Source organism: Microtus oregoni, unplaced genomic scaffold (assembly GCF_018167655.1).
Source record: "Microtus oregoni isolate MIOR12 unplaced genomic scaffold, Mior012 000009F_ref0000495, whole genome shotgun sequence".
NCBI classification, from domain to species: domain Eukaryota; kingdom Metazoa; phylum Chordata; class Mammalia; order Rodentia; family Cricetidae; genus Microtus; species Microtus oregoni.
In genome coordinates this window covers 56539718-56565269 of record NW_024543068.1, presented here as the reverse complement: position 1 = coordinate 56565269, position 25552 = coordinate 56539718, and the positions used below count along the sequence as shown (strand labels likewise).

Sequence of the window (25552 nt, the reverse complement as noted above, 5' to 3'; positions counted from 1 at the left end):
CTAAATTCTTTTTTTAAAAAAAAATAGCTCAAAAGCTATTTTCCCCTAAAAATTTTATGTTGCAAAAATTCTCATAAAATGTTTTTATTCTTAAGTAAATAGCTCCATAATCACATAGTTTGGCATTCACCAATGAGTAACTATACCACTTTAGTAAGATTAAAACTGGGTATTATGTAATAGCTTGATATGCCAACATTTTATGGATACAACTCTAACAATGATGAACTATATGTGTCCCCTCCCCAAAGTCCCAATCCTAAACCTGAGCATGCTGGTATTAGGAGATGGCCTTAGGTGATTAGGCCAAGAGTTTGGAGTTGTCCTGAGCAGAATTAAGTAATTCTCATAAAAGACCCTTGAAACTGTCGTGCCCCTTCCACCAAATGCAACAACATGGCCATCTAGGAACCGCCCCTAGACACGCAAAGCTCTTGTGGTTCTTAGCCTCCAAAACAGTAAGGCAAGAATGCCTGTGCCAGCTGTGGTGAGTTGAGGTAACAGCCAGACAGAATGAGACACTAAGAAATTAGACAGCCTGTTTCCAAGTTAATTACTACTTTGATGCCAGCTGTACTCTGGATTTGTACTTCCTAATGTTTTAAAAAAGACAGTGCCCGGGCCAGCAAGATGGCTCACCAGGTAAAGGCACCAACTACCAAGCTTACTGACCTGAGTTCTATCAGCAGGACACAAATGGCCTCCACACGTGTCCCCAAATACACACAAAGTAAAAAGTAAATGCATACTGCATGGTGGTGGCACACACCTCAATCCCAGCACTCAGGAGGCAGAGGCAGGCAGATCTCTGTGAGTTTGAGACCAGTCTGATCTAATAATGCAAGTTCTGGGACAGCCAGGGCTACACAGAGAAACTCTGCCTCAAAAACAAAAACAAAAGAGAAAGTAAATGCAATAAAATCCTATTTTTAATTTTAAGAGTTCAGAATTTGCTGAGGTAATTTCTAAAACCAAAGATTTGAGTGGCTCAGAATCTCTACATCTGGCTAAACTTTTACATCTATGAAAGTGTCCCGTGTGAGCGTCACAGATAGTCAGGTTTGGGAAGCAGGCACATTTTATGGACAGACTTTGTTTTTGTTAAAACAGAGACGGTCTGAAATAGTTTAGCCACTTAGAACAAATCATGAGTTCTACCTCTGGGGGAAAACTGTCTATTAAAGGCCCCATTACCCACTGTGGCCCAGCAAGTCCAGGAAGCCCAGTCTCAAAGGCTTTTATCCCACCCATCGCTTTAGCCTTCGTCTAGAACCTCCAGACTGAAGGCAGTAGGTGCTATTTAGGGTAGGGCTCTCAGAGAAGGCCCCTCTTTACATCGGCACTGACGGCCGGCCGTGGGGCTGCAGCCTATGGATCTCACGATTTCCTTTCCGCCTAACTTTCCCTAGAAGGGACTGGTTATCCAAACTGATCTTAAAAAGCAAGTTTCAATACAACAAAAGTACTTTATTATCATTTTTAAGGATATTGTATTTATATGCATGCAAAAGAAACTACACCCCCCCTTTTAAAGATTTATGTATTTATTATCTATACAGTGTTCTTCCTGCATGTGTGCCTGCAGGCCAGAAGAGGGCACCGATCTTATTACAGATGGTTGTGAGCCACCATGTGGTTGCTGTGAACTGAACTCAGGACCTTTGGAAGAGCAGCTAGCTGAGCCATTTCTCCAGCCCGAAACTACCCCTTTCTATAAATGTTATTAACATGTACAAGCTACCAAAAAAAAAATCTCTGAAAAACGTTTCTTAAATGCTTAAGGACTGTGCACATGAACCCCCAGAGCTTTTGTGTGTTCGTTACTGTAACCACCAGGGCTTACACTATCGGTGATCAGGGCGAATCTGGTAATGTGTGATCTTGGACAGGATGCGTGAGGAGTCCTCATTACTATCTGACACTCTAGCTGGTGTCTCCGGTGAGATGGCTCCATTTTCAGCTACACCCTCTGGAATAGGCAGGTCATGGCAGACACAAGATGAAGCCCAATACCGCAAGGCCTGGCAAATGCTTCCTGCACTGGTCTGCTCTGGTGTGACGGCTCTCAGTTGGTTTTGGACTTTCTGATCTGAGAACCCTTAACACACTCAGGTGATGAGCTTCTCCCCATGAGACTCTCCACTTCCACCCCGTAATTCCTAAAGCTGACTGTTGAGAAGGTAGACAGAAACTGTTTGGCTCCAATAAAAAAAAAGGAGTTTTCGGTATCCAGCATCTTTGAGTGAGACGTTTTTATGAGCTAAACCAACTTCTGAGCCAAATGCACATTCTGTGACCCTTCACCCCTTTGTTAAAGCCCTTCTTTGGCCAGGCCGTGGGACAAACCTTTAACCCCAGCACTCGGGAGTCAAGGGCAGACGGATTTCTGAGTTCCAAGACATCCAAGGCTATGCAGAGAAACCCTGTTTCAAAGACAAACAAGCAAAAAACAACCTCTTCTACAGAGACCCAGGGAAATAACTTAACAACTGCTTGTCGAGAACACGGGACGTGCTGTTTTTGTTTCAGACATTCCTGTCGATCACTGCTGCCTAAGTGAAGGCTGAGAGCAGGCAGTGCGGACACCTCCGGTGAGCTGATGAATACACACAGCTCGGGCTCACCTCAGTCCCACAGAAGTGCAATCTACACACCCTGCAGGGTGCTGAGTGGATTCCCAGGGTCATCTGCACACTTGCCAGACGGAGTCTGAGAACCCTGATGCCTTCCAGAATCAGTTGTTCTGTTCTGTACTATGGCACCATGTGAGAAAGAATCCCACCCCACCCCTTCCCTAGCCCTCAGCCAAATGTGTCTATCACCCAATGTCTACAGAATTTCTACCGTTAAGACATTTATTTAAAGATAGAGACTGAGGAGCTCTTGTCTTGAGACCAGAAGTGTTTCAAATTTTAGACACTAATCCTTCCCATTAGTGTTTCCACCCAGATAGTGAAACCTCCTAACAAAACAGCTTGGGAGCACGTCTCAAGTCTAAACAAAACATTCATACATAGCTCATGTGTATCTCATAGGCGTGGTCTGAAGATAACTGATAAGTATTCATAATGTGCTTATACTTTGACTGAACAGTAACAGGTATGGAACTTTACAGTTCTGGCACCATGTTGGTACTCAAAAAGTTCTGGGCTGGAGACATTTCAAAGTCTCCAGGTTGGGAATGCTTAGTCCATACCAAAATCTGGGTCCCACTCAAAAGAGAATGATTAGATTTGTATAGAATCGAGGCAATTTTTTTTTAATATCCCAAGTGAAAAACACAGATACCATTTTTTTTTTTTTTTGCAGTACATAGCTGCTCTTGAGTGCAAACATGTTACCAATCAGTCGACACCATCAAGATAATTGCCTTTCAGTGTTTTTTCAAGCTGCAGCAACATCAGAATTGCCTGGAAGGCTTCAGAGTCTGCAGAAGTGCCGGTCCCTTCTCCAGAGCTCTTGGTGCAGCAGTCAGAATTAATAGGAGGAGGCCTAATATGTGTGCGTCAACAAGTTTCCGGTTGTGACTTTCAGTTTTCACTCTGAAAATCACTAATTTATCTGACTATACCTCAGAGAGCTACCTGAGAAAAATACACGTGCACACGTGTGTGTGTGTGTGTGTGTGCGTGTGTGTGTGTGTGTGTTTGTGTATTCATAATTGCTAGTGAGGGTGTGTGCATATGTGTGCCCCGATGCTTATGCACACATACATACAGAGGGCAGAGACAGATGCCAGGTGTCCTTTGTGAGTTGCCAGGCGCCTTTGAGACGCGGTGTCTTACTGAACTGGCTAACCAACAAGCTTTGGGGATGTTCAGGCCCCCTGCCCCTTGTCTCCAGACCCCTCCCCTGTGCGTGACTTTTTACATGGGTTCTGGGAATCTGAATTCAGACCTTCTTGTTTAGCAGTCACCTTAGGGACTGGGTCATCTCTCCAGCTGTTGAGGCTCATGGTTTCTAAGTGTGGATAAGAGGGGAACACTTTGGATCTGATGTCATTCTAAGGGCCAGCATATCCAAGCCCCTGACTTGGGAAGAGGCAGGACATAAGTCTTTGATTTAGCCCAGTCTTTGTGCCCAACAGCGCAGCATCTAGAAGATAGTTAATAAACACTTAGATCAGGTCAATTCTTTACTTACCAAACCCCACAGAGCACCAGGAGAGGTAGCTGTGATTGTAGCCGCTCTGGGTGTATTGTACATTAAGGCCAGTTCTCCAAAACTCCCACGGTTGTCGTAGTTACCGACACATCTTCCAACACCGTCACATTTTACATAGATATCAAATGTTCCTCTGTTGGACATAGACACATCATATTAAGTTAAAGACAAAGAGATTCGGGGAACATTTCATTACCGTGGGTATTACTGCAGAGAAGAGCCCTGTACACTGATTTCCTGCCTGCTCTGCCCTCTGATAACAGCAAGTGCTGGTCTGTTCCAACTGGACAAGGGCAGAGACAATGAATGGTGGAAAGAACTAAGCAACAAAATCTTAAAATTAATGATAGAATATGTGCAGAAAGCCGTCGGTGGGAACAAAGTTCAAACACTACTGTACTTAGTAAGAACTGTGAAGGATTTCAGGGCACTGACCAAGGAACAATACTTCATATTTCTAAAAGAAATGTATATTGCTTTTGACATCCAAAGAAAATAGGTACTTTTTAAAAGACTATAGCTCTAACAACTTGCTGACAAGTCTTTCATAAACTATAGCAGGAATTGGCACCCCAGTTTGCCAAAAAAAAAAAAAAAAACCAGTCTTATTAGAAAACAAACTTTTTCTTTATTTATGTTACATGGCTGGTTTGGGTTACAAGCAGAATTGAATCCTTAGATCACACTGGCCCACAAGGCCTCCCTGACCCTTCACTTTCGGTCAATCACAACCTGCAGCTGAGAAGTGGCAGCGTCAGACCCAGCCTCTGGCTGGCCTTCCTGTAGGGTCGACTCCGTGTGCATGTCCCTGCACTAACCGAGCTATTCCTTCTGCACAGGACCATCTCCCCACCTACTGCACTTCAACAGAAGCCACGTTTCAAGGCTGGCACACGTGTGAGGCAGACAAGAGTTCTGTCGCTATATCCTATGAGGTAAATCCTACAAAAAAGGATGTGTCAGTGGCAAAAAGGGATGGCTTTTAAGGGTTAGAAAAGGATTATTAAGTAGAAAAGAGATAGAAACAAAAGACATTAATAAGGGAGAAGATTGTTGTCTTCTTAATGGATAGAATGACGCATGTGAGGGTACCTCCTAGCATTTGTTCAATGCACAATAATTTCTAAACTATTCATCTAAAATCTGCCGTATAGTCCCCTTTTCTTTCGTCACTGACACTCCTTTCTAGATTTACCATTCTGGATAGGATAAAATGACCAACAAAATGGTATGGAGAGAGTAAAACATGCTACCAGCTCCGGTAGGGGCCCTCAGTGGGCAGTCTGTTAGAGGGGCTGCTTTGCATACTGATCCCCTCCCTGACACCATGAGTTGTCAGGCGGTGCTGGCCAGAGCCATGAGCGTGAACACGAGTGGGGGACAGAGAACCTGGCTGTGGGTCAGATGCACGGCCAGGGTGACCTCAAGCAAGCCCTGTCACTTCTGTGAACCAGAGTGTTTCATCTGCAGTGGGTCATTGGGTTCTAACGGGAAGAGAACGTACTGGGCTCTAATGTAAAGCAGGTTCAGTAGTCATCAATGCTGACTGAGCCTGGCTTCTCACTCAGTCACAATGATGGCTGAGATTGTACACAACACATTTTTTTAAACGTCAGTTGTAAAGCTGGATGAAACTTACCTATCAATGACGTAAAAGTTGTCACCATCATCACCTTGATCGATTACATGCTCCCCTTCTTTGACCAGTTTTTCAAACATGGCATCTAACACTTGAGACATCTGCTCCTATATTTTAAAGAGATAAGATGTCTTTAAGTGCATCAAGAACACAGTTTCTCAAGGAATCACACAATCTCTGGTTTTGTGGACGATTTCTAGGAAATCAGAATATCATTACCATTGAGTTTTATCAGAAAAGTCAGTATCCCTCACCACATACAAATGAGAGCACTATTGATTCTCATATTCAACATCTGAATGAAAGTGATGATATCCATCTACTTGAGAACATTTGTAACTATCACCACTTCACATGAAGAAAGAATTACTAAACTGCCACACATCTGGAGGAAGAAAAAAAAACAAAAATAATTAGGGTGGAAATGAACTGTTTCAAATTTTCTTAAGCTGTCTGCTCTCAAAACCTCCTACTGCTCATTGCGTGAATTAGTGTGGAGGCTCCTAAATACCTAGTGAGATTACATCCTGCCTTCAGTTCTACAGCTTGTTCCCGTGCCCAAAACAAAACACAGACTGGGGTGGAGGGCAGCTAAACAGTAGCAACAGAAGACTCCAGCACACATTCTGCCAGTCTTTCTGTCATTACATTTGTCTTCAGAAACCGACCGTCTCCGTCTCCTGGGAAAGGTCTTTATAAATTGCAAAACTATATTTAATAGTGTTGGAGTGGCCAATGAGCACAGTGTAGAAAATATTCAGAATAAAATTATGTGGTCCATGAGGGTGAAGCTAAAACGTGGGGATAAAAACACGCTGGACGGTTTAAAGGCGTACGTGGGTCAGGTACCTTCCTATAAAGTTCCTTTACTCCCAGACACAATGCTTAGCGGCCCAGACTGGACTTAATTTCCCAAACAAGGGAGCAGAGAGAGATGAAACAACCCAGAGAGAGCTTGTACAGACACACCAAATACCAGCACAGAAAGCAAGCCCAGAAAACTTGCTAGGACGAGGGCCCCCGGGTGTGACACCTGAGCTCACAGACTGCCCTACTTCCTCAGGCCTGACAATCAGTTGTTTGTTGAAAGTCTTAACACAACCACACACAGTAGAGGTCTCAGGAGCAGAAGAGAGCTTTCAGACAGTGCTGCTTGTCCACCCAGAGATGGCTCGGGGTGATATTATACTCACAGACTCACAGCATAACTAAAGGATCCTGACAAAAATCTTAAAACATGACTGCTAAATTTTTCCCTCTTAAAATTAACCTCTTGAGCAGTTTTAGGTCCATGGGTGCACTGAGACAGTCTCACAGGACTTCACAATTCCTTCCCCACAATTAACGACCCCCAGCGTGATGGTAGGTTTGCTACACCTGATCTTCACTCAGAGACCCAATGACCCAAAGTCTGCATTTACATTAAGGTTTGCTCTTGGTATAGGTATGACAAATGCCACCCAACTGAATATTTTAATAAAATAAGAAAGAATAAAATCCAAACCACAAAGTCAACAAAGAAAAGAAAAAGTCCAGAGAAAACAGAAAATGAAGAAATATGGAATAAACTTTCCAGGACGGAAAGTTTTTCAGGCTGAAAGGGAGCATTAAGGAGCCCAGTTAAGCCAATGAACAAAACCCAAGTCTAGGTTGAGTCTAGGATGCCACTGTGCTTCTGGGGAGGGGTGTGTCTTAAAATAATTTTGAAAAAGGATGCCCAGCTTCTCTCAAAAATGAAGAGAAATGCAAATTAAGATTGAAATAAGATATCACTTTTCTCACATACCCACTTATCAGATCTGAAAAGATTCAGACTCGAGGATAGAGCTCTGTATTGGAGTCATCATGAGGAAGAAACACTTCCACAGTCTTCTACGAAAAAGTACACACGTAATAAACACTACAGAAACAACCCAGTGCCTGGAGGTGGTGGCGCACACCTTTAATCCCAGCACTCCAGAAGCAGAAGCAGGTGGATCTCTTGAGTTTGAAGCCAGGCTAGTCTACAGAGTGAGTTCCAGGACAGCCAGAACTACATAGAGATCCCAGTGTGTGTGTGTGTGTGTGTGTGTGTGTGTGTGAGAGAGAGAGAGAGAGAGAGAGAGAGAGAGAGAGAGAGGAAGAAGAAGAAGAAGGAGGAGGAGGAGGAGGAGGAGGAGGAGGAGGAGGAGGAGGAAGAGGAAGAGAAGAAAGAACAGGAAAACAAAGAAACTTGGCAATGTTTAGTAAGGCTTCAAATGCACACCCTCCACCCTGACTCCTCCTTCTCTGGCAGGACACTCAGAAAGGAGGCAAGTGAAATGTTAAAAACCTGCCATTAGCGGAACAGGCTGAGGGAGGGGCATTCAGGAGAGAGAAGTCCTACATAGGAACCCACCATCTGTCACACCAGGCAGGTCCAGCGGCCAGCATGGGGCCACAGGGTTTCGTGGCGGTTTTAACACTGTGTAAAGATCTGCCTCAGAATGAGAGATGTGAAGCAATCAGAGTTGTTCTGCAAAGACAATGCTTCTGCAGCTGCAGGCGAATGCAGACTTTCCCAAGCAGGGAAGTGCTTTTCAAACTTGCTGAGCTCAGGGCTTCTTGAGGAGGGACTTCATTCTAAAAATGGTTGATTTAAACTTTATCCTCAAAGTATGACCTCCCCACCCCCCCACCCCGCCAGACAGGGTTTCTCTGCAGCTTTGGAGCCTGTCCGGGAACTAGCCTTTGTAGACCAGGCTGGCCTCAAACTCACAGAGATCTGCCTGCCTCTGCCTCCTGAGTGCTGGGATTAAAGGTGTGCTCTACCATCGTCTGGTCCTCACAGTATGTTTTAGCCATTACGTTTTTATATTAGTTTTTAAAGTAAGAGTACCAACTACTGGATTTCATCACGGATTTCCTATAGAGTCATTATCTCTTCTAATTGTGTTCCTCCATGACCGTCCCTCTGCTTCTGGCCTCCTTTGACTGACTCGTTCCTTTCCATCTCCCAGTCTTCCCTTTGCTTTCAGTCCACTCACGTTCTGTTACCCTTCTCTTTTACCCCCTCATGTTTATGTATATGATTATGTATATATATAGAATATCACACACACACACACACACACACACACACACACACACACACCTCTGATATATCCATCTTCCCTCCTGATTTCCCTTTCTACCCCCTGCCCCATATATATGGATTCTAGAAGTATCTGGACTGGCTTATATCACCCAGCATAATGATTTCCAGTTTTATTCTTTTTCCTGAAAACATGCTTTAGTCCTTTACAACAGCTAGTGAATGAAAAAATTAACAGAAATTAGCATGCCTGAACTAATGCATAGAGGTCTTATTATTTTTCAGAGGACTTGCAAGTTCCTAGCAGACAGTGAGGGAGGCATTTCTCCGATGCTCCTTGCCCCCATCCATGGACAAGCCTCCCCGAGCACAGACTTAAATTAGCTGATTTAAACCTCATCCTCAAAGTATGCTTTAGCCACAGACACCACTCCATCTGCTGCTCTGCACCTACAAAAGCATCGCATTGCCACTCTCTTAGGTTTAAAAGTACCAGTGACACAGCTAGGGTTACCCCAATAATGCTCTGAACCCAGCTGTTCATCGCTCCCATCCCTCAACTCCTGGTCACCGCCGAGTTTATATTTCTGACCCCATCATTTCCTGTTACGAATGTCTTGACAGTTAGAATCAGGTAGGTCTATCCTTTTCACACTGGCCTCTTTCACTTATTAATGTATGTTTCCTCCATGGCTTCCCATGGCTTCACCAGCTCACTTCTTTTTACTACATTATATTCCGCTGTCTGAATGGACTATTGCTTATCCGTTCATCCACTGAAGGACATCTTGGTGGCTCCCAACCTTGGGCAATTATAAACAAAGCTGCTATGAACAACTGTATCCTGATTTTTTGGGTGAATGTTAGGTTTTTACATCTCTGGGCAAATACAGAGGAGCAGAAGAATTGGAGTATAGGAAAATAGTGAAGTAGACACCGCCAAACCACTTCTAAAGGGGCTAAACCACTTTGAATCCCCACCAGCCATGAGCCAGAGTTCCTGTTGCTTCACGCCTTCAACAGCATTCAGTGATATCAGGGTTCTGGATTTGGGCTGTTTGATGGGTGTATCTCACTGTTTTTGATTTGCTTTTCCCTGGTGACAAAGGATACTGAGCATCAACCCTCCCTATGTGGTTCTAAAATATTTTGATTATCCCAAAAGGAAATCCTGCATCTATTAAGTACACATTTGCTATTTTCATGGTCCTCTAGCTCCTTAGAAACCATGATCTATTTATTCTCTATGTAGATATCTATTTTCTGAATATTTTATGCTGTGGGATAATGATCTTTGCACACTGTACAGTCTGTCACTCGTATTAGTTTATTTTATTTTATTTTATTTATTTATTTATTTTTTTTTGGTTTTTCGAGACAGGGTTTCTCTGTGGCTTTGGAGCCTGTCCTGGAACTAGCTCTGTAGACCAGGCTGGGCTCGAACTCACAGAGATCTGCCTGCCTCTGCCTCCCGAGTGCTGGGATTAAAGGCGTGCGCCACCATCACCCGGCTTCGTATTAGTTTAATAAAACACTGATTGACCATTACTCAGGCAGAAAGTATGAGCAGGAGGATCAGACTAGGAGAATTCTGGGAAGAAGAAAGGCAGAGAGTCAGTCACCAGACAGATGCAGAGGAAGCAAGATGAGAACGCCTTACTAAGAAAAGGTACCAAGCCATGTGACTAAGCATATATAAGAATTGTGGGTTAAGTTGTAAGAGCTAGTTAGTAACAAGTCTGAGCAATAGGCCAAATGGTTTATAATTAATATAAGCTTCTGTGTGTTTATTTGAGACTGAATGGCTGTGGGACCAGGCAGGACAGAAACTTCGGTCTACAGAATGACAAAGCGTGTTTTCTTGCATCTAGCTCACTTCACTTAACATGTTGTCTTCAAAGCTCATGTAGCATAATAAACAATATGTGAATACATTCCCCACCCAATTTCTATTCCATTGTATGTGACAACCTTATCTGCTGATCTATCTTACCAGTCTTGATCTAAGTTCCAACCAGGTTGTTGCTTACTGCTATGTTGTAAAACTTATTGGTGCATTTTGTTTAACTGTTCTTTATCAGGTATATCTTTTGCAAACATGTTCTCTCTGCTCATGGCTTGTTGAGAGCCAAACACTATAGTTTTGTTTTTTCTCTTTTTGAAGCAGGCCCTCACTATGCAGCCATACACGTCCCGTACCTCATACCCCATCTTGCCTCAGTTTTGTTAGCACTAAGATTATAGGACTGCAGCACCACACTCGGTCTTAAAATGTTTAATTTTCGTTAAGTTCATCTCATTGCTTCTTTCATATACTGAACTTTTGGCATCCTATCTAAATAGGCACCAAATTCTAAATCATCTAGATATCTACACTATTTATGACTTAAACATTTTACTTTGAGGTCTCTGGCCCATTTGGGGTTAATTTTCATGAGGGGTATAAAATCTGTCTAGATTCTTTGGGATATGGCATCTGTTTGTTCCAGTGCCACTTACTGCCTTTGTCCTTTGTCCCGCTGATTCACATGGGCTCTATCTGGTGCCGCTACTCAAACTTGTGTACTTGTCAAGATTGGTGACTATCAGTTCACTGACTGGCCTTCAACACTGTAGGCTCTGGAGGACTCTGCCTCTCCAGGTTTATCTATTTTGGATGTAAATTTTAGAATCCATTTACTGGGTCAGATGTTTCAGTGGACAGAGGCACCTGCACATAGGCCTGATGACCTGACCTCGACCCCCAGATCTCACACTTTTCTTTCTCCTTTTTGGTGTTTTGAAACAGGGTCTTTTCTGTTTAACAGTCTTAGCTATACTGGAACTCACTTTGTAGACCAGGCTGGCTTTAAACTCACAGAGATCTGCCTCCCTCTGCCTTCCAAGGGATGGAATTAAAGGCGTGCTCCACCACGGCCTGGCTCAGATCCCATATTCTGATGATGGCTATTTGGATTGTTTCTACCTCCTTCTGGCTACTGTGCACAGTGCTGCTATGAACATTCATGCACTACTACTTGTCTCAACCGATAAAGGAATTACTGAACTGCACAGTACCTCTAGACTTAGCTTCGAGGAACTCCCAAGTGATATACCACAGCAGCTGAATTGCTTACTTACTTTCCACTAGCAATGCGAGAGAGTCCTAATGTCCTCGTGTCCTCAACATTTGTTGTTTTTCTTTTACTTAATTATAGCTGCCCTTGTGGAGATGAAGTAGTGTTTTATTTGGCCTTGATTTCCATTTTCTTAATGACTAACCATGCTAGGAATCTTTTTATCTGCTTGCTTGTCATTTGTCTTCTCTAGAGAAAGCTACTCAAGTACTTTGCTCATTTTAAAATTGGATTTTTGTACTTCTTACATGGTTTATGTATCTTGAACACTATAATTTTCTCAAGTACATGATCAACAAATATTTCTTCCATTCTGTAGCTTATCTTTTCACTTTTGGGGGGCATAACGTCCTGTGACTTATAAAATGTCATGGCGATACGAAGTTCATTATGTATCTTTTCTCATTCTTGCTTTTGGTATCTAAAAATCTATGCTAAATCCAAGGTCGTGAATACTTAACATTGTTTGGTGGTTTGAATGTTAAGTGTGTGTGGGAAGCACCTTGAGTGCACACACAAAAACCATACAGAAATACATACACAGAGAGAGAGAGAGAGAGAGAGAGAGAGAGAGAGAGAGAGATGCAGAAATGGGATTACCCTATAACAGGGTAGCAATGCCCCTACTGGACAACATAGGCTAGCAAAAAGCCCAGGTCCAGAAATGGTTTCTTTTTTGGAGTTGTTGGGTAATGAGGTCCCATTGACCCTCAAACATCATAAGCTATTACCATTAATCTTGGTTACCCTCCAAAACCTGGCAGTAAGAATGTATACTGAAGACATGACATAAAACATGAGATCAAGATGGTATGGACTTAGCAACTTCACCCCTCCCACCAGCTAGCGTTCACAGGGCTGGGAAGTGCAGGTACTAGATGAACTTACAGCAGTTATGATTAGCACACGCAAAACCTGTGAGAGCCCAGGCCAGATCAAATCCCCGATAGACAGGGAAGCTGGGCACACAACCCCACCCCCAGATGAGCAGTGACTGGCAGTTGTTAGCTGCTGGGAAAGACATGCTGTAGTAAAAGACCACACTCCAAGAATAGTTCCAGCAGCGCAAAGTGGTCTTGAAAGGTTGGTTTGTTTTGACACAAAGTTGGGTCACTTAGGGAAAGGAGGGTGGGTCTGGGAAGAGTTGAAGGGTAATTACAACACATGCCATGCAGGGAACTTGAAACTCTCAAAGAACTAATAAAAAAAGTTAAAAAGTAGAGGCTCTATGTTCATATATCTCTATGGTATCTAATACAGTGTGTAACAAAAGAGAACACTGCATTAAATATTGCTGCCACTAAAATTTTAAATAGAATTACTCGTATATGCATTACACAACCCTGAGACATGAACAAGAGTGTGGAATATCCCTTGACATGTGTGAAAATATGCTACTGTGATTGTGTTAATAAAGAAGTTGTGTAGTTGTATATTATTTGTATTTTTATAATAAATCTTGCCTGAGACCAAAGGCAAAGCTAAAGCCACTAGAGATCAGGTAATGGTGTCACACACCTTTATCTCAGGATTTGGGAGACAAAGGTAGTTGGATCTCTGTGAGCTCAAGGTCATTCTGGGCTACACAAGATCAATGCATAAACAAATCCAGGTGGTGGTGGCTCACACCTTTAATCCCAGTGCTAGAGAGTCACAGGCTTTTAATCCCAGCACGACAGGGAATGTAAGATGGGAGGAGAGAAAGGCTTAGTCTGCTTAGTTTACAGTCACCTTGGTAGAGGTAGGACTTCTCTAGTGGCTTGGCTGCTTTGCTTCTCTGGTTTGCAGGTTGAACCCCAATTTCTGTCTCTGGATTTTTATTGTTTGTGCTACAAAGCTGGCTGCCCAGTACCTGGACAGGTAGAGGTTAGGTGGGACTTTAGACAAAATGAGAGCCTGAAGAAAAAAGGAAGGAGGTCAGAATAGAGAGGAGATGTGGAGAGACGGAGATGAACTTGCCGTACTAAGAAAAGGTACCAAACCTCATGGCAGAACGTCAAGTAAGGAATATAGATAGATTTAAAATGTAAGAGCTTACAACAAGAAACAGGTAACAAGCCTGAGCTATTGGCAGAGCATTTGTAATTAATAATAAGTTTCTGTGTGGTTATTTGGGAGCTGGCTCCCAGGAAAGAAAAGTTTGCTACACAAGATAATGTAAAGGCCTTGACGACTGAGAGACAGATCTTCTGGGACACAGAGCTGTAGGGAAGTTTCCTTTCACTAACTTTTGTTCATTATGAATTTTAGTAAATTTATGTGTAATTAAAGTTTCTTGATTAAAAAGAAACACCTGCCAGGTGGTGGCGGCATATGCCTTTAATTCCAGCATTCAGTGGACAGAGGCTTTCAAAAAAAAAAAAAACCCTCTATTTAGAGAACAAAATTTTTAATTTTCCCGTGGACTGAGAGAAGCACAAGGAAATGGTAGTGATAGGTTTGCAAGTGGTTTTTGTTCCTTCCTCATCGTGGGTGAGCCCTGGCTCCTGTTCATGGGCAGCAGCCAGGGCTGGAGATGGAGCCAGGAGGGCAATGAGGCAGGGATTTCCTGACGTGATGCTAATCGGCCCAGCAGGGACCTTTTACGCAAATGAGTTCATCTACCTCAGGCAACATATGGTCACCTACCGAAATCCTGAAGACTAATTAAATGGCTTGCTCATACTGTATTTTACTTGTTTATGATGTGTTTCTTTTAGGGAAGGCAGAGCAGAAGTATCAGCTTTATTGATTAGTTCTGACTCTAAATGTCAATTGGGAAAAATGAAATAAACTGTTACAATAAAAATTTTGGTTATGTTAGAATTAGCTCCATTTTAAGCAGACATATGAAACACTGCTTTTAAATTATAAAGAATTCACACCAGCATATGAAAATTTCCTAATAAAATAGAGAAATTTACTTATGTGACAGGTGTCTGCTCTAGTCAATCAAAGCCTAACCTCCCCATAATTATGCATAGAGTGAGAAGAACTGAGGAAATATTTAATGCGCAGAGGCTGACGGTGATGCTGACAGCCATTGGAAGAAACCCACATTTACTTCTCTCACAAAATGCAAATTCGAGCCCGAGCTCAGGCACGCTCTGACTCACCTCGGCAGCAACAATTTTCTCGGCATTAATGGAAGAGCATCGGGAAATTGTTCCAGAGAGCCTCAAATTAGAAATACTTCAGGAGGAAAATGGCCTACTGAGTGGGACATTAAAATATTCATGAAAGGAATATCTTCAAAGACATTAATAATTAGAAAATCTGCACGATACAGTACTCCAAGGGGAGAGTGTTCTGTGGTCTGGGGGGAGTGAAATTTTCAAGCTAAACCCTAACCTCAGGAAATTCAAACCAGACAGTAGCTACAAAGCCAACATTATTCTTTGTGCTAATTGGTAATTATTGTTTCTCCTTCCTCTCTGGAGTTCTCCCAGTTCTGGAAAGGTATTGCCTCGTGGTCACTGCGGTGGGACACTGGTGGTCATCCTAGACTGTCCTCGGTCCCACTCCAACCAGCTGTCAAGTACCACGTCGGTTAATCCTGCATGCCAAGCAACCATCCTTTCCTTTCGGCTTACCCCTTCTCCCTTCCTTAGTTCAGGCCCATTTCTCTCCACGGGCCTATGGGATGGTCTCCTGATGGGCTCCATTCCTTTGTCCTCCTCCATCTTCCTCACACGTTTCCCCTTTTAATTGTCAGCGGAAACACCTAAGACTGCTAAGTCCTCTGCTCCACCATGAACAGGACAATGTGGAAGAAGAGACAAAGGGAACTTTAAGGATGGGAGGCACGCAGTGGCATGTCCTCTGCACACAATGCGGCTGCTGCACATATGAACTAACAGCAGCTGCAGTTACCTGCACAAGACAAGGCCCAGTCCCTAGCAGGCCAGCTATTGGGGCTGATGGCTACCAGGAGGAGCAGGCACTTTTCTTTGGGGGCTATGGCCACTGGAAAGTTCCCCCCATGTCCTGTGGATGACCCTGTGCCCAGGAACTAATGGGCAGTGCAAACTTGTCTCAGTGAATAGAAGGAGGAAAAGGAAAAGGAAGGCAGGCAGCTATACACAAGTGTTTAAGGTGTTTCGGTTTATAACATTCTATGTCATCCTGAAAAGGATTTGGGAGAGGAGAGGGAGAGGGGAAGGGGGAGGGGAGGGGAGGGAGGGAGGGGGATGGGGAGGGGAAGGGGAGGGAGGGAGGGAGGGGGACGGGGAGGGGGAGGGGAGGGGAGGGGAGGGGGGGAGGGGAGGGGGGGAGGGAGGGAGGGGGATGGGGAGGGGGAGGGGAGGGGAGGGGAGGGGAGGGGAGAAGGGAGGGGAGAGGGGAGGGGAGAGGAGAGGAGAGGAGAGGAGAGGAGAGGAGAGGAGAGGAGAGGAGAGATCAAGCTGGCCTTAGCTCAACTTCAAAGACAAACTCTGAGTGACGCCTGTGTTCCCAGCAGGCGGCAGGCTGAGAAGGATGACCCTGGGTTTGACACCAGTCAGGCCTTTACAGAATGAACATACCTCCAAACAAAAGATTTTTAAAAAGTAAATAGTTGGGCGGTGGTGGCGCATGCCTTTAATCCCAGCACTCAGGAGGCAGAGGCAGGCGGATCTCTGTGAGTTCGAGGCCAGCCTGGTCTGGAAGAGCTACTTCCAGGACAGGAACCAAAAAGCTACGGAGAAACCCTGTCTCGAAAATCAAAATAAATAAATAAATAAAATAAAAAGTAAATATATTTTCCGATAAAATAATCGGTAATATTAATTCATGATTTTGGTGCTGTTTGTCTCCACCAATGAACTGGCTTTTATATTACACATTGAAGACTGTTGGGGACTGTGAACCCCCTGCCTGCTGGAGTAAACAGCTTGTTTTCCTATGCTTGCAGCTGCTCTGAGCACGAGACCCTGATGGCAGGGGAGTGGTTTCTGGTGGCTTGCAGCTGAACAATCCCAAAAGCTAGGGTGTGGCCACTGGTCAGCGAAGGCACTATATGAGCTGTCTTGGAACACAGTAAAGTTGGCATTCTTGGCTTTCTTGTTTCAAGGGTGACCTGCGTCTGTCTGTCTGTCTGTCTCTCTCTCTCTCTCTCTCTCTCTCTCTCTCTCTCTCTCTCTGTGTGTGTGTGTGTGTGTGTGTGTGTGTGTGTTTCAATCTCCAGCCCCTTGCCTGACTCCCGACTCTGGTGCAGTCAGCATGCTACAGGCGTAGTATCGTAGTACACATAGTGCAGGCTACAGGACCATAGTACAAGTAGTAGTATGGACGTTACAAAAGACTTTTAGCAGATGGTTTAATCTTTGTAAAATCCTTTTCATATAAGATTTCATTTAGCTACTCCCAGTGGTTCAGGTCTCTCATCCCAGCTACTTGGGAAATCGAGTCTGAAGGATCAATTACAAGGCTTGCTTGGGCTACAGAATGAGGTAAAATTCAGTCTGGGTAACTCGGTCCTGAGACACTGCCTCAAAATAAAAGTAAAAAGTGGATTGGGTTTATAAGTACAGTGCACCTGCTTAGCACACACCAGGCCAAATGGAAAAGAAAAAGAAGAAAAAGAGGGGAAGGAACAGATGAATCCATACCAGAAGAGCAGAATCACAGCTAAAAGAGTCACTGTGATCTGTTTAGTATATCTGTTTGCTCCTACTAACTTTCAAATGGGTTAAGTGCTTTTTATGCTTTGACAATTTTATACATGTATATAATGAATGTTGGCCACTCCCCCATCACCCCCCCTTGCTCCTCTCCCTCTGAACACATTCTTTCCAAGAAGTCCCCTCCTATATCTTTTCTTCGTTTATGTGGCCCACTGAGTTCAATTCCAGTTGTTTGCATGAGGTGGCTACACATCTGGAAGCAATCAGAGATTACTGTACGTTTCGAGATTTGAGCCTTTATTTGTTGTGCGTGCATGTGTGTGTGCATGTGTGTCTTGTATGCCTGTGTTTGTGGAGATACATGTGTGTGTGCATGTGTGTCTTGTATGCCTGTGTTTGTGGAGATACATGTGTGTGTGTGCATGTGTGTCTTGCATGCATGTGTTTGTAGAGATGCATTTTCCCACGCTATCCTCACATGGAGGCCAGAGAGATCAATGTTGGTGTCTATAGTACTCCACCTTACTTCTTGGAGACAGGGTCTCTCACTGAATCTGGAGTCAGTCATTTAGCTACACAGGCCTGTCAGCAAGCCTCTGGAATCTACCTGTCTCCACACACACCACCTCCTTCCCTCTAGTGTTGGGTTACAGGCACACGCTGCCACATCTGGTTTTTACAGGGGCACCAGGGATCTGAACTCAGGTCCTCACGCTTGCAGGACAGGCATTTTATTCACTGAGCCATCTCCCCTCAGCCCTAGACAGTCTTTAAATACCACTACTTTGTTAAAATTACCAAATCTATTTGAAATATTACTACCAAGTATGCATAGTTACAAAAATCAGGATGTAACTCAGAATGTTCTGGCTTCAGGCACTGGTGAGTACAAAGGACAATGGGGCATACATTAAAGAGCTAAATGAAGCAGGAAAAGGTGTGTGTTCTGCCCTCAAGAAATGAATAAATGAGGCAATGGGAAATGTCAAAGACAAAGACAGGCAGTGGCGGTGCACACCTTTAATTTCAACACTCGGGAGGCAGAGGCAGATGGATCTCCATGAGCTCGAAGCCAGTCTGGTCTACAGAATTAGTTCTAGGACAGTCAAGGCTACATAAAGAAACCCTGTCTCAAAAAACACAAAAAACAAAAACAAAAACAAAAAAACAGAGAAGAAAAACAAAAGAAAAAGAAAAAACAAAATGAAACAAAACAAAACAACAACCAGAAATGTCAAAACAATAATCTGAGCTCAGGGATGACGTACAAGGTCCAAATGTCATTCATGTTCCTAGAGAACATGATATAAGGTTATATAAGAAGTTATTGAGTTCTTTTAGTATTTCAGGGTGTAAGCATGACCTATAAAAGGGTATGATGTAGAGCCTTAGTGCTTCAAAAAAAATGTCCAAACAAAAACAAAACAAAACAAAAATCCTATCTAAAAACCAGCAGGACTTGATGTTCTCAGACATCAATCTGAAAACTAGAAGAGGTGGAGTTTGAAAAACCCAAGGTTGAAGTAAGTAGTAAAAGTTGGTTCTTCACATTTGGAACAAGCAGCAGCTCTTTTCTAAATCACTAGATAGCAAAAACATGACCCGTGATGACAAAGCAGAACACTTATCCAACCACATGAAGCTAAATCTAAACGCACATGCCATACCAAGCAGTATGCTAGAAACACCCTCTGTGTAGACTAGAGATGTCAAAATTCTTTCCAAGAATCAAACATTCCCTTGCCTTGAGCCAAGTAAAATGCTACATCTAAAATATGAACAATGTAGAGCTTACACGCATTTAAATATTTCCTATTACTGACTGTTGAGAACAGCTGGGAAGACCTCCACCAGGGGCCTCTGCAGTACACAGGGGTCTAGCCTCTCCCTCCCTGAACCACCAGGGGCCTCTGCAGTACACAGGGGCCTAACCTCTCCTCCCCTGCACCACCCCGGGTTGGCCGTGAGAATATGACATTATCTTCCCTTGGCGCTCTAACACAGTGTATCTGGTATCCACAGATCTAAGACCAGAAAGTGCATGCAACCCTCTGCCTCCACCATGATCCCAGAGTGAACTGGGCGTATAAAGGGAGAGAGTCAGGTCCTTGCCCAGGTGTTGACCCTCTTCTATTATTATGATTTATCTTACTGGATCCAGGTTCTTGAACAGCAGGATATCTTTGCAAGCCTCTTGCAATCTGTTTCTCTGATCATCAGTTTTGGGATGTATTATCTGAAAAGACATCAAAATCAAGAAAACAAACACAACAGTTAATACCAGGTAAAATCCAACGTTCACTCTGGGTGGCTAACAAGGGTTAGTCCATGAGCCGTCCCTTGGTCTACAGAGCACAGCCGCCAGCACTGTGCTCAGAAGCCCCTGGGAGGAGAGTTCTCCCCAAGACCAAAAAGCACATTATGAGAAGATGCATGAGGAGCGATAAAGACAACAAAACATCCCAGGCTACACGGACACGTACAAAAGGACAAAGTGTTACACAGCTACGCTGGAAAGTTAGATGCTGCCTTCATTCCGTTGCGACTGAACTTAAACTCTTCAGGCCACAGCTCTTTCCTTTAAAACTTGATAATGTCTGCTGAAGCAATAGAATTCTTACATGTATGCCTCATCAAAATTAAATAAGATTTTAGAAAAATTGCAGGTAACTGCCCCAACAGCATGTTAGGAATTTACAGAAAGGACCAAGCAACCATATACTCAGGAGAATGTGCGTTCAGGGGAAATGAATTTAGGAAATACAGATGCGTTCATTTAGGATAAAGTTAAGAGAAGTTGGTGTTCTATCTTCTCACTGAACATTTACTCAGGGCAATGAAACAGTCATTTGTTTCTAAGAAAAAACAAAACAAGAACAGAAAAAGCAATTAAAATTTAAAACGGTCAGTGGTAAGTGCACACCTTTAATCCCAGCACTTGGGAGGCAGAGGCAGTCGAATCTCTGAGTTCAAGGCCACCTGGTCTACAGAGTGAGTTCCAAGGCAGCCAGGGTTACACAGATAAACTCTGTAGGACCTGCTAAGCCAATGTTTCACCTCTCCCATCAAAGCAATCAGAATCAGACAACAGGGAGTCTGTGCCCGCAGAAACACCAAGATGCACAGGGACATTTACCTTGGCAGAAGAGATAGCTAACAAACCAATGAAGTGTAAGCCTGAAGGAACTGGCATTTACAGTATTGGAGACCTCTCTGATCTACAGGTAACACGAAAGACTATCTGCTAGTGAGCAAATCTCAGCAGTTTTTCAATAAAAGTGTGTGGCGTGGGACTCAGTGTCCCCACAGACTGAGTCCCATGTTTACGCTGCTACTTTGAAGGCCGTGGAGTCTTTAGCAGACGAGGCACGGCTAGTATAAGCAGATGGGAATGTGCAGGCATTTCTTATAGCTGCTTGTGGCTCCAGGCCAGCATGCTCTTTCTGGATGGTGCCCCGTGACGGTCCTGACATTGTCACACACAGACACACCTCCCCCACAGGACGCACTAAAACTCCCCGGAAACTGGATCCAGAACAAACCTTATTCCCTTACATGATTTCTGCCAGGCATTTTTATCTCGTGCGATGGGAAGTCACTATGTAAGGTGTGAGGTATGGGAAGCCTGTTTACTATCTGAACCTAGACCCTAAGATGGTAGGTGAACAGACCGCTCATTATCAGTGCTACACAGAAACCTTCAAACCTCAGATGACACGAGCCAGAGTCCACCACTTTCTACTCAACACACAAGGGATTAAGGCTACTTCTATCTCTGAAAGCTACTAAGGGCATGCCTGCGGGGCGGCCACAGGGTGGTGGCGGTGGTAGCAGTGGCATTGTGGGCAGTGCTGGCGGTGGTGGAAATGCCAGACTATGCTCTGGTCTCCACTCTGCGATGCTTCACCCGCTGCCAATTCAAGTCTCTCTCCTTTCTCCCCATACTTTCTCTTCTGATGAGGTCTCAACAGGGGAGTCTTTTTTCCTGCTCTCCTGGCTCTAACCAACCAACGCTTCTAAAATGTTTTCCAGGGCTGCTGTCTATGCAGTTTGCTCATCCTCCACTCCTCCTTGACACAGATCCTGCCAAAGACCCTTGGCCTAGTACAGTCTGTTCTCTGAGAGCAGTCAGGGGGCAGATATTCTCCCAGCTAAGATACTGCCCGCTCCTATGGACTCGTGTTTTCAGTAGGTTTGACATCACTCTGTGCGCCAGGCTTGTCTCTGGACTCTTCAGCTCTAACAATGTACCCAGAGTGTGAGCTTTGGCCAGCCTAGAGGCTCTCATGGTTTTTATTAAAATTTCTCATTTCAGGATAAAAAATCTTGTTAAGCAAACATTTATGTGACATCTTATGTATGCCAGGTGCATTATTTATTTATTTAGTTAGTTAGTTAGTTAGTTAGTTTTTTCAAGACAGGGTTCTCTGTGTAGCCCTGGCTATCCTGCTACTCACTTTGTAGACCAGGCTGGCCTTGAACTCACAGAGACTCACCCGACTCTGCTTCCCAAGTGCTTGGATTAAAGGCGTGTGCCACCACTGCCCATCCCAGGTAGTATTTTAAGGGCTCCATAAGTGTCAATTCATTTTAACCTAGTAACAGACCCCTGAAAACAGGTGGTAATTTAGAGGTGAGAAAACACACACACACACACACACACACACACACACACACACACACTCCATTGACTTCTCCGTCATCTAACAGTTCCTGAGCTGCAGAGCTGGGATTCATCCCTGACAAGCTGGTTAAGAGAACACACTCACACCTCAGAACAAACCCACCCCTGCAAGCACATCTGCAGAGAATGGTCTCAGAGCTAAGAATGGCTTTACCTTTGTGTTCTCTCTCCCTCCCTGTCTCTCTCTCCCTCTCCCACACACGACCCCTGCACGCATACACAGGTGTGCATGCATGCACGCGTGCGCACGCACACAGACACACAGGCGCACATGCACACATGGAAATGAGAGGAAATTCAAGTGTCCTCAGAACACAGACATCTGTGCACTGCCTGTGCTGATTCTGAGCCACAGCAGTAGGGTGGAGTAGTGTTAAGAGCGCTTCCGACTCCCAAACACTAAATATTCATGTTCAGAAATAGTGAGATTTCAGTTAAAAAATAATCCCCATATAAAGTGTTTGCCAATTCATGCTCTGAACTTCTGCTGCCTTTCAAGGAAAAGAATCAGAAAAGCAACTAATAGGCTTTACTTAGATGTAGGAGCTGATGCAGGGGTCATGGAAGGGGGCTGTTTACTGGCTTGCTGTCCAGGGCTTGCTCAGCCTGCTTTCTTATAAAACTCAAGACCACCAGCCCCGACGTGTGATTCAGTGAGCTAAGCCGTTCCACATGAATCATCAATCAAGAAAATATAACACAGGCTTGCCCAAAGATCAATCTAGTGGGGGCATTTTCTCAATTAGAATTACCTCTTCTAAAACTGGCTCTAGCTTATGTTAAAATGACAGCCACCACACTAGCCAGCACACACACCTTCCATAAGAAAATGCCTGCCATTCACTAAGAGAAACAATTAATAAATGGGACCTCCTGACGCCGAAAAGCTTCTGTAAAGCAAAGGATACGGTCAACAAGACAAAATGGCAGCCTACAGAATGGGAAAAGATCTTCACCAACCCCACATTGGACAAAGGGCTGATCTCCAAAATATACAAAGAACTGAAGAAATAGGTCACCAAAAGAACAAATAATTCAATTAAAAAATGGGCTGCAGACCTAAACAGAGAACTCTCAACTGAAGAATCTAAAATGACTGAAAGACACTTAAGGAAATGTTCAACATCCTTAGCCATCAGAGAAATGTGAACCAAAACAATTCTAAGATTCCATCTTACAACTGTAAGAATGGCTAAGATCAAAAACACTGATGACAACTTATGCTGGAGAGGTTGTGGGGTAAAGGGAACACTCCGGCATTGCTGGTGGGAGTGCAAACTGGTACAACCCCTTTGGATGTCAGTGTGGCGATTTCTCAGAAAATTAGGAAACAACCTTCCTCAAGACCCAGCAATACCACTTTGGGTGTGTACCCAAAGGATGCTCAATTATAGCACAGGGACATGCTCAGTTATGTTCATAGAAGAATTATTTGTCATAGCAAGAACCTGGAAACAACCTAAATACCTCTAGATCAAAGAATGGATAAGATAATGTGGTACATGTACACAATGGAGTACTACACAGCAGAAAAAAATAACAACATCTTGAAATCTGTGGGCAAATAGATGGATCTAGAAAACATCGCATTGAGTGAGGTAGCCCAGACCCAGAAGGACAAATATCATATGTACTCCCTCATAAGTGGATTTTAGACATAAATCAAAGAAAAACCAGCCTACAATTCACAATCCCAGAGACCCTAGACAACAAAGAGGACCCTAAGAGAGACATACATGGATCTAATCTACAAGGGAAGTAGAAAAAGACAAGATCTCCTGAGTAAATTGGGAGCATGGGGACCATGGAAGAGGGTAGAGGGGAAGGGGAAGGAAATGGAGAAAATTATATAGCTCAATAAAAACAATTTGAAAAAAAAAAAGAAAATGCCTGCCCTTATTTATACAACTGATCTCCGAGTCTTGATTTCCTCGCCCTGCCCCAAGTGGCCAGTACTGGGTTTATTAGAAGCTCCCGGGAAATCGGATCTTGAACTGAAAGCCAGCAATAGGGAGAGTGTGGCGGGTAAGTCACCCCTCAACATCTGCCCTTTGCTGCTGAAGAACCCAAGAGCAGCGGTTCTCAACCCTCCTAACACTGTGACTCTTCAACAGAGTCCCTCGTGTTGCGGTGACTCCCAACCATAAAATTATTTTCATTACCACTTCATAGCAATAATTTTGATACTGTTATGAATCATAATGCAAATATCTTAAATGCAGGATATCTGATATGTGACCCCCAAAGTGGTCAACACCCACAGTCTGGGAACCACTGCCCCTGCCTCAGTCTACATGTGATCTCTGAACTCTTTCTGAAACCGGTAATACATCAAAACATGTATCCAATGAGTTCTCACTGGTGTTTTTTATGTTTAATTCCATTTGCTTGGCTGTTAAGCAAATATTACCTAGAATAAAAATGAACGAACAAAACATTTTACTTAACTAACTCACAGATTCGATGGTATCTAAAATTCCTCCCAAGGTCTGAATAGAGTCAATGAGATACAACAAGATACTGAATGTTACTTTCAAACTATGTTCCTTAGTTTCAGATTTTTTTTTTTTGTTTTTGATTTTTCAAAACAGGGTTTCTCTGTGTATCCCTGGCTGTTCTGGAGCACACTCAGTAGACCAGGCTGGCTTTGAGCTCACAGAGATCCTCCTGCCTCTGCTTCCCAAATGCTAGGATTAAAGGTGTCCGCTGCCACCACCGCCCGGCTTAGCTTTAGACTTTTAAAACGAGTTTAAGCTACCTCAAATTATCTTGATTACTAAATTTTAGCACATACAGTTAACCACAAACTAGGCTTGTGTGTAATCTCCAACTGTCACCATTACTGTTTCTGCTGGATGTACAGATGACGCGTGTGATAGGCAAGGAAGGTTTCCAGCACACACACAGAGCAATAACAGCATGTTCCAGATTAGCAGCAGAAGAATCTGACTGCATATGTATATTTGTTTATACCAAGGGTATACATATACTTCAGGAGCTCAACAGTCTAAAAACTCTGGACTCGCTGTCTGCTTTTCTGCATTTTTCAGAGCTATAGATAGAGGTTTTAAAAAAAAAACACTTTTTAAGGCTGAAGATGCAAAAGAGATTTTTCCAAAGTATGTACAAAGACAGAAAGGAGGGGAGAGAGGGAGGAAAAGGAGGGAGGGAGAGGAGGGAGGGAGGGGAGGGGAGGGAGGAAAGTTACTACTTCATGTTCAGGCACAGTAATTTCCTATTTAGTTTCCTTCTTACTGGATCGCTAATGGGAGATGTAAGCTAAGGGCACTGCTTGAAAGCTGTATCAAAGCGCAC

General features: G+C 43.7%; 1 protein-coding gene across 1 annotated transcript in view; it reads right to left on the bottom strand.

Annotated features, from left to right (window-relative positions):
- The window catches only part of Prkar2b (protein kinase cAMP-dependent type II regulatory subunit beta), a 90362-nt gene that overhangs the window by 12162 nt on the left and 52648 nt on the right, over window positions 1-25552 (bottom strand). The window contains exons 4-6 of the mRNA XM_041658586.1: window positions 19706-19789; window positions 5804-5910; window positions 4144-4297 (exon numbers count right to left, since the gene is read on the bottom strand). Of these exons, the coding sequence (XP_041514520.1) occupies window positions 4144-4297; window positions 5804-5910; window positions 19706-19789 (345 nt within the window). The remainder of the gene's footprint in view (window positions 1-4143; window positions 4298-5803; window positions 5911-19705; window positions 19790-25552) is intronic.